The 12,388-nt window shown below is 48.4% G+C and overlaps 1 protein-coding gene and 1 long non-coding RNA gene across 6 annotated transcripts in view; one reads left to right on the top strand and one right to left on the bottom strand.

The window, feature by feature from the left end:
• The window catches only part of SRPK3 (SRSF protein kinase 3), a 39,201-nt gene that overhangs the window by 5,412 nt on the left and 21,401 nt on the right, over window positions 1-12,388 (bottom strand). For 3 of the 5 annotated variants that reach the window (XM_081318262.1, XM_081318264.1, XM_081318260.1), the window contains 3 exons: window positions 5,130-5,332; window positions 1,799-2,071; window positions 1,351-1,448 (listed from right to left, as the gene is read on the bottom strand). In XM_081318262.1, the coding sequence (XP_081174388.1) occupies window positions 1,351-1,448; window positions 1,799-2,071; window positions 5,130-5,332 (574 nt within the window). The remainder of the gene's footprint in view (window positions 1-1,350; window positions 1,449-1,798; window positions 2,072-5,129; window positions 5,333-12,388) is intronic. The other 2 variants (XM_081318263.1, XM_081318261.1) reach the window with 1 other exon arrangement.
• Window positions 487-1,901, top strand: LOC308662449. The gene is made up of 3 exons (XR_014025200.1): window positions 487-573; window positions 1,302-1,477; window positions 1,781-1,901. It is a non-coding gene; the product is annotated as an uncharacterized lncRNA (long non-coding RNA).

The raw sequence follows: 12,388 nt of genomic DNA, 5'->3' as shown, positions 1-12,388 counted from the left end.
GGGGTGATGAAGGCAGAAGGGGAAGTGCAGTGGGGCTTGGGGTGGCTGCTGCCAGGTTGTGTGCAAATGGCTGTGTATGTGTGAGTGGCTGTGGGTGGGAGCATGGTGCAAATGAAGAGCTGGAGCAGGGCAGGTGAGAGTCTGCTAGTGGTGCCGGAGGGTCTGAGGTTGCTGATGCCAAGAGGAAGAGGGCGCATGAATGGCCAGGTAGGTGCAATATGAGCACGGTGAGGCTTGAGGAGTGTGTGCAGCTGGCCAGGGAGGTGCAGCATGAGTGCAAAAGGGGCTGGGTGAGTGGGGGAGACTTACCCAAACAATGTGAACTTCCCTTGCCAGCCTCCCCATTGTCTTTGCTTGTGGGAATTCAGCAGGGAAGATCGCAAGCTGTGATCATGTGACTGCGGGACACTGCAACCATTGCTAAGTGCAAACTGGTTACCAAGTGGCCAGATCACAATCATGTGATCATGGGGTTGCTGGGACAGTCGGAACTTTGTGAGCCAGTCGCAACCACCACTCCTTCAGCACCAATGGAACTTTGAACAGTCAGTAAACAAGTAGTTGTCAATTAAGGTTTATCTGTATTTTCATAAATATCATCCTGATTTTATAAGAATAAGGGGAGAATATATACAGTTAATAAGGGCATGTATTTCTGAGCTCTGCATATATGTAACTTTCCACTGTGTTGTTTCTGTTGTACACAGTAATATCTCGACTACAGAAAAGGGACAAATTCAATTCTATGCCTCCAAGTACAGGTAGTCCTCAACTTACGACCACAATTGATCCCGAAATTTATGTTGCTAAGCGAGACATTTCTTAAGTGAATTTTGCTTCATTTTACGGCTTTTCTTACCATAGTTTACTAAAGGTTAAGTGAACCACTGCAGTTTTTAAGTTAGTAACTTGGTTGTTAAGTGAATCTGGCTTCCCCAAATTGTCTTTGCTTATTAGAAAGTAGCAAAAGGGGATTATGTGACCCTGGGACATTGCAACCGTCATAACTATGAGTCAGTTGCCAAGCGTCTGAACTTTGATCACGCGACTATGGAGATGCTGCAAGGGTCGTCGGTGTGAAAAACAGTCGTAAGTCCCTTTTTTCAAGCCACTGTAACTTTGAATGGTCACTAAATGAACTGTTGTAAGTCGAGGACTGCCTGTGTCTCCCTTCCACATAACACCCTTTCTCCCCTTTTCTTTATTCTTACTATAGGAATTTTCATTATTTTCCATTATGTAACTTCCCAAACAAGCCAGACACCCTTTGCAACGCAACCCTAATTTTCCACTCCCTATAGGCAGCCACCATTATTGGGGAGGGGGAAGAGATCTGCACAAATTACTCACCACCCAACAAGCATTGCCCAGATCTGCAATCTTCACTCTGATTTTGTCTGCGTTTTGGGGTTCCAAAGGGTTCACCAAGAATTCAGAAGTGCCAAAAGCTGCCCACACATGGTCGAAAAGAACAGAGGTAACAAATAAGAATGAGGAATTGCAGTCAAAGCACATTTCCATTCTCCTCTGTGGAATGGAAATGCTGCTTAGCATCCCTTTTTGGGGGTTGGGGGGGGGGCGAAGATCACCATGCTATGGGAATCGAGGCTCAGGAGTTTTAATTCAGGGATAATGTGGTACCATAACTTTAAGAAAGCCTGGTCAAGATGGGAGGGGATGGCATGGCTGACAGGTTGTGGCATGTAATTTCCATGGTGGGAAGCTGGGATGTTCAGTAATGCCGGGCTTACTTCTCTTTGCCGTGCCCCCCCCCCAAAAGTTGGAGTAAAGTACTCACTGCTGGGTGAGAGAAGCCCTCCACGCTCCCGCTGATTAGAAACGCCCGAGAGGGCTGAACCAGAGAAGAGCGATCCTGAGAAGCCGGAGGTGGTGGAGTCAGGGCTGACATGATGTCTGGCGGTTCCAGGTGGGGAATGCCCATTGCAGCTGTCGTAGGCGTTGTGTGTGTAGAAGCCAGAAGATGACGTCAGGCTTTGGGGGCTGCAGGCCAGGGATCCCCCCGAGGGCTCTCCCCCTCCAGAGACTGAGATGGGGCAACTGCAATGCCCGTCTGCAGAAGGCCATGGAAGGACAAGATTTCCCAGCAAGAGGAAGCAAAACATTATTAGCCAAGAGGAGAAGGCAGAAAGACCTGCTTTGGAGTAAAGTAAAAGTACATCAAAAAAGGGATGTCTGACAAACCTCCCTATGTCTTATCCAAAGTCTTAAAAGCAAGGATCCAAAATGAGAATCTTGTTTTTATTTTATATATTTTTTATTTTTATATGTTTTATGTATTTTTATTTCCTTTTTCATAAATGCTAAGTTTGGATCATCCAATACAAATTCGGGCAGAGAAATAAAGTTACTTCTTGGTAGAGTACTTACTTCACTGTAGTATGGAATTTCAGTTCCTTAAAGTACAGTAAGAGCCACCAGCCTTAAAAGAAAATTAGACAAACTAAATACTGACCTAAAGTATGGTTGCCCAACCTCTTAGCTTGCCTGGGCCACAATGAATGAAGAGGAATTGTCTTGGGCCACGTAAAAATATATAATGTAATTAATATATGTAAATCACATAATAGTATTAGATGTTTATGTTCCTGTGGGGTCACATTACTAGCTCTCCAGGGCAACATGCAGCCTGCAAGCTGGACATACCTGACTTAAGAGTTTCTGCAGTTTTGGTGGTAAAGAAATCAACCTGCATACATATAATAGCTGTGAAAGAAGTTTATACAACCTTTTTAGTTAGACATTTATTCTTCCCTCCAGGGAAAAGTACCACCACTATGTGGCAGAATGCCTGTATTTACAACTTGGGCTTAAATGTAGTTGCAGTCCAGACTCTAAGTGACTACTAAGCAAAGCTGAAAGTAAACTGTGGAACATACAAAAACAAACATACACGAGTAAAACAGGCTAACAAAGAGTTTGTTTTTCCTTTCTCTCTCTACTCCACCTCTCTTTCTTTCACACACACACACACACACACACACAACTCATTCCTGTAACCTTGTGAAATGAAGCATCATTGGGCAATATGTTTTGAACTGAGATCCCTCAAATGGGCTAATACTGATAGAATATCCAAAATCTGGGTTCCACAAGACCTGTGGAATTGAAATTTGGCAAATTTTACAAAATATTTTTTGACCTAAAACAAAATGTCATATAAAGTTTCTTGTGTTGATGTTGAACTGTGCTATACAGTTCAACATGGGCTATTTTCAAGGTAGATCCATCTCTGAAAGTATCTCAACTTTCCAGCAAACACACTACATTAGAAGTGTCACTGTTCAAGGCATACTACTTTAGTATACCACTGCAATTCTCCAGTTTGTCTATGTTAATCTTTATCTGGACAAAACAATGCATTGTAGAACAATTGTTTTTCAACCAAGGTGCTTCAAATGGGCGAATTTACATAATGCACCCAAAATCCAGAACCCATGACCCTTGTGGAGCTGAAATTTAGCAAATTTTTATAAAAAATTAAGATATAATGCAAACTCTTATAAAACATTTACTGTGTCAACTCCTGATATTTGACTGTGCTGTACAGTTCATTATAGGCTACTTTTAAGGCAGATACTATACATTGCTGACTATCTCCTTGAATTTTAAGCACTAAGATGAGTACAAGCACTGATGTATTCATCAGAAGTTCTTCAACTGTTGAAGGCATTGAGGAACCTGGTAAAAAGAAATAGCTCTGAAAAATGACACAACAGGTCACAGGTTGCCTAGTAGCATATAATAAGGGATCAAGAGAGGTTAGTGTATAAACCAAGCTTACAAACACGGACCAGTGGAAATTCAGGAGCTACCGTAATACAAAGCAATTGCAAAGCACTATGTTGCCTAGTATCCATATAAGGGATATATACACATATCATGACCATATATCCTTTATTATAAAGCAGGGATCCCCAATGCCAGAGCTGCAGCCCACTACCGGGCTGTGGCCTATTTGGAATTGGATCGTGTGAGCAATGGGTTGGCGGACACTCACGTGCATGCCAACCTGGCGCTCATGAAGTTGAGCTACGTGCATGAGCACCAGCCTGCTTCTCATGCAAGTCGAGCTGCGGGCATGCGCGCCAGTCCTCAGCTTGCACCAGCCCACCGCTTGCGCAAGGACTAGGTGCATGGGCACACCAGCCCACCATTCACACAAGGGCTACATGCACACATGTGTGCTGGCCTGCTGCTCACAGAGCCCAGTTCTCCTCCCCCTTCTCCCCCACTCCCCCAGCCAGGTCGGCAAGCCACAAAGGTTAGGGACTGCTGTTATAATATACTAGAATAGAATAAGGCTGGAAGGGACCTTGGAGGTCTAATTTTATGGGCATGATGTTTAATGGTTTTTTAATTTTTGTACTTGATTTTTATTGTGTATTGCCCTGTTCACCGCCCTGAGTCCTTCGGGAGAAGGGCGGTATAGAAGTCAAATTATTAAATTAAATTAAATTAATAGTCCATCCCCCTGCTCAAGCAGGACCTATACCAGGGGTAGGCAACTTCGGCTCTTTTATGACTCATGGACTTCAACTCCCAGAATTCCTGAGTCAGCTATGCTGACTCAGGAATTCTGGGAGTTGAAGTCCATGAGTCATAAAAGAGCCGAGGTTGCCTACCCGACCTATACCATCTAAAGGACACACACACACACACACACACACACACACCCCATACAAAGGACAGTCCTTTATTTCAGAAAACAGTCCTTTAGATTTTATTTTTCAAAAACTCACTTTTGTCCTTTATTTTGGTCATTTAACTTTACAGTACAAACTACATTGTAACACGCATTTATGTGAAAAATACAAAAACTGAACTTTTTAAAAAGTAAATTTACACATACTATTTGATTTTTTTTAGATATTTTTATCAGAATATGCACTTTTGTAAAGTTTTCCTGTTTTTTTTCCTGAATTTTATAAACCACATTTTATAAACCCAAACATTTTTTTTAATCCTTCATATTTGCCCTTTTGTCCTCTGCTTTTTCTAAGAAAATATGGTCCAGGTGTAAATCTGCTGTATGCTTCTATAAGCTTGTAGGAATGATCCCAAGGGCCTGGACTTTACTACAGCAGGCCAGTCTGCCCTGCCCATCTTACCTGTGGTCTCTGTGGACTTGCTGGTCCCTGCATTTGTAGCTGCCAGATCCTCCAGCTGCTGAAGATCCCGAAGTCGTTCAGCCAGGAGCTGACTCTGCCGTTTCTGCTTCCTCTTCAGCTTCTTCCGCTTGTTCTTTGAAAGCTTCCCATTCTGGGAGATGAGAGGGCCCCATGTCACAGCCCCATCACTCATAACTCCAGGGCTGCATAAGAATGGAGCAGACGGGGAAACAGGCAAACAAGATGGATGCCTGCCCATTATCTTTGGGGCAGGCAGGGAAAGGAGGAGAAGAAAGAGTCCAGGGAATCACGTGGGCCCTAATATGTTTGTCAGTGGGCAATGTAAGTTGTACCCACAAACACACCACATGCAAGAGAAAAGCTGATGGTATGCAGAAAGAAGACAAGAAGCAGATAAACCTGTCACAAGCAAATGGCTGGAAAGTGAAGCCAAGTTCAATGGGAAATGGTCAAATTCTGCCTGGGCTGTTCCACTTCAAACTGTTGGAGGGGATGTTACTTGCATAACTGGAAAAAAAAAAATTCTAAGCCCCCAAACTGTTTCAAGGAAGAAACATAAAAGTCCTACTTTCTGACATGTAGATTTTTTTTTGTACGATGGAATTCAATTATTTAATCTCCAGAGGGACATTTCCGCAATACGATTACCGCCACCTGCAATTTGAAATGGGACAGCCTGAAGAAAATGGACTTACTACCTCACAGTGCTCAGTCTAAATTGCAGACATCCTGCCAGGAGAGAGAGGCTGGTGTGAAGCCCAAAGCAAAGAGAGTTCAGAGTGAGAAGTGGGGAGCCATGCATGTGTTGAGCCTATTGAAACTAGCTGAGTCCAAGGGTGGCTCCACCGCAGGCACCAGCAATGCTATATTTAACAATGGCAAAAAAGCAGTGCATATTCTAACAATGAGCTCTGGTGCCCCTTCTGATTCTACAAAAGGTCTAGGGGTGTTCTGTACCAGCCTGCTACCGGCCCTGCAGCAAAAGCAGGGACAACCCCTTTACAAACGGCAAGAGGCTGGAATAAAGCCTGCCAAATTTATTAACATAAAACAGAGCAAGACAAGACACCAACCATGAAACAGGAGCTATGAAACAGGAACTATCCAAGCGGTTGCCTTCAGCAAACCAGCCCTCCCACACATTCCCCTTAAATACAGTTCAGAGCGTGGCCTCTCTCTGCCTCCTTCTGAGGTGCCCCATTGCCTTCCTCTGTTTACTCCTGATTGACTGCCTCCTGCGTCGGGCGTCCTTGAACAGGGCCAGCTGTGGGTCATCTTCATCCACGCTGTCAGGCTCACACAGCTGGGTCTCCGTCGTGACCAGGTGGGAGGGGCCCGGCTGAGGGCTCTGCGGAGCCTCAAGGCCATCATCAGCAAGCTCTTCAACACCCCCCTCCTCCTCCTCTGAGTCGTCCGACCCAACTGCCGAACCCACAGGCTGACCCTGAATCACAACAAGGGGCAACTGTACAAAAGAAAAAGCTGCTGATCCATGGTGTCAAATGGGCCATCCCTTGCCAGGCCAAAGGAAAAATGGGTCACAGCAACAGACAACAACCTGACAGACAGAAACAAGGATATACTTGGCACAGAGGTGTGAACTCTGGGGAGCACAAGGCATGAAGAACGCAGAAATGGGAATGAAAAATAAAAACAAAACAAAACAAAACAGAAGAGGTGACAATGAGGGCAATCTCGCATTTACATGGGCAGGAGGGAATACCGGATTATGCAGGCAGTTGCTGAAGGTGGAAGGGGAAAATAAGCTATGGCATAAGGAAACAATGGATGACCCTCTACGTTTCTGGCAAAGTGCAAGAGAAGACTTCATTGCCCACCTCTAATACAAGGGTTCAATAGGGGGGCATTCATTGCAGGAACTATATCTGAGTCCCTAAAAGGAAAGCTGTGTCACTTCAGGATCACACATAACCAGAGCCCATCAAACCCATACAGCTTTTAATAGGATGAAAGAAGGAAATGTACTAAAGGGAAAACACTTAAACTGAATTAATCCCATTTATATCCCGCCCTTCTCCGAAGACTCAGGGCGGCTTACAATCTAAGAAGCACAAATCAATGTGCTTAGCAGTAGCCTTCATTCTATGTATACGCCTGCTTATTAGCCCCCCCCCCAAGCGGCATTATTACAAAGTCAGCTTAATTGCCCCCAACAATCTGGGTCCTCATTTTACCTACCTCGGAAGGATGGAAGGCTGAGTCAACCTTGAGCCTGGTGGGACCCGAACCTGCACTAATTGCAGGCAGCTGGTGTTACTTAGGGAGGCATTAGCTCACTGCTCCACCAAGAAATTCATTTCTGTCCTGGCCACATATATTAGTGTGGCCCCTCTCTTAACACCTAGTTTGGATAAGGGAGAATGAAAATGCACATCACTTGATCTACACTCAAGTCAAAAAATCTGGACAGTACTTGTGCATTGTTTCACTTTAATTTGTGCATGTGGAAGACTGGCTAGCACTTACTGGCACTTTGCTAAGCAAAAATGTATCCAGGTGCACAGAAGTAGAAGAAGAGACACACCTGCACTTCCCTGGCCATAAATCTAGCAGAACCTGCAATAATAGAACTTGCTAGAGTGGATTTTTATTGGATTCCAGCACAATTCGCAATTTGGCAGAAATGAGGTAAACAAGCCGGTTTTACTTCTAAGAAACACCAGATGCTCCCAGCCAAGTTTGTTTCTAGCAAAGCTAATTTTCTGAATCTGGAAGAGACAAAATTAACAAATAACTCACACCTTCTTTTAGATCAGTCTCACTTTGACCTTAGGTACCCACCCTTATTTTTTAAATGAGTGGCCCTGGCACCAGGGCGCCTGCCATTGTTTGAAGCTCCTGTAGACGTCAAGGGCTAGCCTAGATCAAGCAGGTTCAACCTTCCACCAAACACCCACTTGTCTTCAGAAGGGCACGTAGGTGACTGTGAGGGCTGCACGGCCTAGGAAGGGTCAGGCATTGTTACCTTAAAGGCCCAAATGTACAAGGGCCACACTAAGGAAAAATTAAAGGTAAAGTACAATATAGTAGTGGCTCTATAAAAGGAAAAGAAACCAGAGCAGGAAAGACTACAGAATAAAAACTTTATGATCTAGAATCTAAAACTGCAAGATACAAGAGCATCAATTATAGGTAAAGGTAAAGGTTCCCCCACACATGCGTGCTAGTCGTTTCCGACTCTAGGGGCCGGTGCTCATCTCCGTTTCAAAGCCGAAGAGCCAGCGCTTGTCCGAGGACGTCTCCGTGGTCATGTGGCCGGCATGACTAGACGCCAAAGGCGCACGGAACGCTGTTACCTTCCCACCGTAGTGGTCCCTATTTTTCTACTTGCATTTTTATGTGCTTTCGAACTGCTAGGTGGGCAGAAGCTGGGACGAGTAACAGGCGCTCACTCTGCTACGCGGCACTCGGGATTCGACCCGCCAAACTGCCGACCTTCCGATCGACAAGTTCAGCATCCTAACCCACTGAGATAAAAAAAAAAGAAACTAATAAAATTAAATAATAGTTTGAGGGAGGACAGGAAGTAGGAATTAGAAAGCAAACGAAAACAGGGATAAAATGGTTTTTTGCAAAGAAATCTTTATTTTGTAATTTTTCCTAACAACCCTCCCTTGGCACGGAAGCCTTCTCTCCCAGTCTCGGTTACTATCAGGCAAAGAGAACCCACCACAATCTCCTTGATTCTCAACACCTAGAACCCAAAGCTTTTTCCTTTCTAGTTTAGTGCCTCTCCTTACAGCCATTGGATCTACATTCATCATGTCTGCTTTTTACGGCAAGGAAAAAAAAGTAAACCAATGAAACAGCAACATACCCAAGCGATTCGCAAGAGCCACTGGAAAGCAACACATAATGACTACGTATATTCCTTCCATTCAGAAAAAGGAGGAAAAATCCCAGGAGCCTAGGTAAGAAGGATGTTCCTTACAGTGGGAATCACCTGCTCCTCAGCTACAGAGGCAAAGCAACACATTTCTCTTTGCTGTTTCCTTTGAAGCAATTGCTGAGCCGGTTAACATCTTACTGAGACACTCACAACTGTGAGGGAAGGGCACTGCAGACTTCACCCTTAGGGGCGAAAAGACCCTTGGACTACTGAGATAGAAAAAAAGCTTGGGTCAGAAGAAGTGGGAGTAAATTTCTGGGTCACAGGTGAAGTCAGCTCTGGTATTGAAAATAAATTCCTTGGCTAACTAACCATGTTTCTTAATTCCAAAAATATACTGACTCTTAGTCTTGAGCCACCATTTCACCCTTGGTTCTGGTTAGAGGATTTGAGATTCTAGTAAAAAAATAAGGATCTTGCAAGTCCACCCACCTCTGCCCGTATGAAAGAAATGTGGTTAAAAGGGAAGCATAAAAAGGAGTGTTGCATTTTTCTAGCTTCACCGAAACATGTTGCAAGATTGTACATTGTACCAGAAATGTTGCTGCAACCAGAAAGAACAAATTGCAGAAGAGGTCAGTAAGATGGCTTCAGAAGGGTGACCCACCATGGAATTTTCAACTATAGATCTCCCATACAAGAAATTACAGAGTTCCCGACCTCATAATCATGGAATTTAGCTTGGCCAGACACACTCTCATCCAGTTAGCTCGCTGTGCAAAGTTGGTGACCACACACTTTAGATATGTGGTTAAAAACTACCGTATATACTTGAGTATAAGCCGACTCGAGTATAAGCCGAGACCCCCAATTTCACCCCCCAAAACTGGAAAAAGTTATTGACTCGAGTATAAGCCGATCCGCCGTTCTGCAAGCCTGAATACACAGGAATACCCTGTGTGGCCGCGGCTCGTCGGCAGGTCTCCGTTCCTCCTGCCGACCTTTGGGGAGGTTTGGGCGCCTCCCCAAACCTCCCCAAACGTCGGCAGGTCTCCGTTCCTCCTGCCGACCTTTGGGGAGGTTTGGGCGCCTCCCCAAACCTCCCCAAACCTCGGCAGGTCTCCGTTCCTCCTGCCGACCTTTGGGGAGGTTTGGGCGCCTCCCCAAACCTCCCCAAACCTCGGCAAGTCTCCGTTCCTCCTGCCGACCTTTGGGGAGGTTTGGGCGCCTCCCCAAACCTCGGCAGGTCTCCGTTCCTCCGCGCAGACCTGCCGACCTTTGGGGAGGTTTGGGCGCCTCCCCAAACGTCCCCAAACCTCGGCAGGTCTCCGTTCCTGTTTGGGGAGGTTTGGGCGCCTCCCCAAACCTCCCCAAACCTCGGCAGGTCTCCGTTCCTCCGCGCAGACCTGCCGACGTTTGGGGAGGTTTGGGCGCCTCCCCAAACCTCGGCAGGTCTCCGTTCCTGTTTGGGGAGGTTTGGGCGCCTCCCCAAACCTCCCCAAACCTCGGCAGGTCTCCGTTCCTCCGCGCAGACCTGCCGACCTTTGGGGAGGTTTGGGCGCCTCCCCAAACGTCCCCAAACCTCGGCAGGTCTCCGTTCCTGTTTGGGGAGGTTTGGGCGCCTCCCCAAACCTCCCCAAACCTCGGCAGGTCTCCGTTCCTCCGCGCAGACCTGCCGACCTTTGGGGAGGTTTGGGCGCCTCCCCAAACGTCCCCAAACCTCGGCAGGTCTCCGTTCCTGTTTGGGGAGGTTTGGGCGCCTCCCCAAACCTCCCCAAACCTCGGCAGGTCTCCGTTCCTCCGCGCAGACCTGCCGACCTTTGGGGAGGTTTGGGCGCCTCCCCAAACGTCCCCAAACCTCGGCAGGTCTCCGTTCCTGTTTGGGGAGGTTTGGGCGCCTCCCCAAACCTCCCCAAACCTCGGCAGGTCTCCGTTCCTCCGCGCAGACCTGCCGACGTTTGGGGAGGTTTGGGCGCCTCCCCAAACCTCCCCAAACCTCGGCAGGTCTCCGTTCCTGTTTGGGGAGGTTTGGGCGCCTCCCCAAACCTCCCCAAACCTCGGCAGGTCTCCGTTCCTCCGCGCAGACCTGCCGACCTTTGGGGAGGTTTGGGCGCCTCCCCAAACGTCCCCAAACCTCGGCAGGTCTCCGTTCCTGTTTGGGGAGGTTTGGGCGCCTCCCCAAACCTCCCCAAACCTCGGCAGGTCTCCGTTCCTCCGCGCAGACCTGCCGACCTTTGGGGAGGTTTGGGCGCCTCCCCAAACGTCCCCAAACCTCGGCAGGTCTCCGTTCCTGTTTGGGGAGGTTTGGGCGCCTCCCCAAACCTCCCCAAACCTCGGCAGGTCTCCGTTCCTCCGCGCAGACCTGCCGACCTTTGGGGAGGTTTGGGCGCCTCCCCAAACGTCCCCAAACCTCGGCAGGTCTCCGTTCCTGTTTGGGGAGGTTTGGGCGCCTCCCCAAACCTCCCCAAACCTCGGCAGGTCTCCGTTCCTCCGCGCAGACCTGCCGACCTTTGGGGAGGTTTGGGCGCCTCCCCAAACGTCCCCAAACCTCGGCAGGTCTCCGTTCCTGTTTGGGGAGGTTTGGGCGCCTCCCCAAACCTCCCCAAACCTCGGCAGGTCTCCGTTCCTCCGCGCAGACCTGCCGACCTTTGGGGAGGTTTGGGCGCCTCCCCAAACCTCCCCAAACCTCGGCAGGTCTCCGTTCCTGTTTGGGGAGGTTTGGGCGCCTCCCCAAACCTCCCCAAACCTCGGCAGGTCTCCGTTCCTCCGCGCAGACCTGCCGACGTTTGGGGAGGTTTGGGGAGGCGCCCAAACCTCCCCAAAGGTCGGCAGGAAGAACGGAGACCTGCCGAGGTTTGGGGAGGTTTGGGGAGGCGCCCAAACCTCCCCAAAGGTCGGCAGGTCTGCGCGGAGGAACGGAGACCTGCCGAGGTTTGGGGAGGTTTGGGGAGGCGCCCAAACCTCCCCAAACAGGAACGGAGACCTGCCGAGGTTTGGGGACGTTTGGGGAGGCGCCCAAACCTCCCCAAAGGTCGGCAGGTCTGCGCGGAGGAACGGAGACCTGCCGAGGTTTGGGGACGTTTGGGGAGGCGCCCAAACCTCCCCAAAGGTCGGCAGGTCTGCGCGGAGGAACGGAGACCTGCCGAGGTTTGGGGAGGTTTGGGGAGGCGCCCAAACCTCCCCAAACAGGAACGGAGACCTGCCGAGGTTTGGGGACGTTTGGGGAGGCGCCCAAACCTCCCCAAAGGTCGGCAGGTCTGCGCGGAGGAACGGAGACCTGCCGAGGTTTGGGGACGTTTGGGGAGGCGCCCAAACCTCCCCAAACAGGAACGGAGACCTGCCGAGGTTTGGGGACGTTTGGGGAGGCGCCCAAACCTCCCCAAAGGTC

The sequence above is a fragment of the Vipera berus genome, assembly GCF_964194415.1.
Source record: "Vipera berus genome assembly, chromosome: 2".
NCBI lineage: Eukaryota > Metazoa > Chordata > Lepidosauria > Squamata > Viperidae > Vipera > Vipera berus.
The sequence above is the reverse complement of the archived record's forward strand: the minus strand, read 5'-3'. Positions and strand labels throughout refer to the sequence as shown.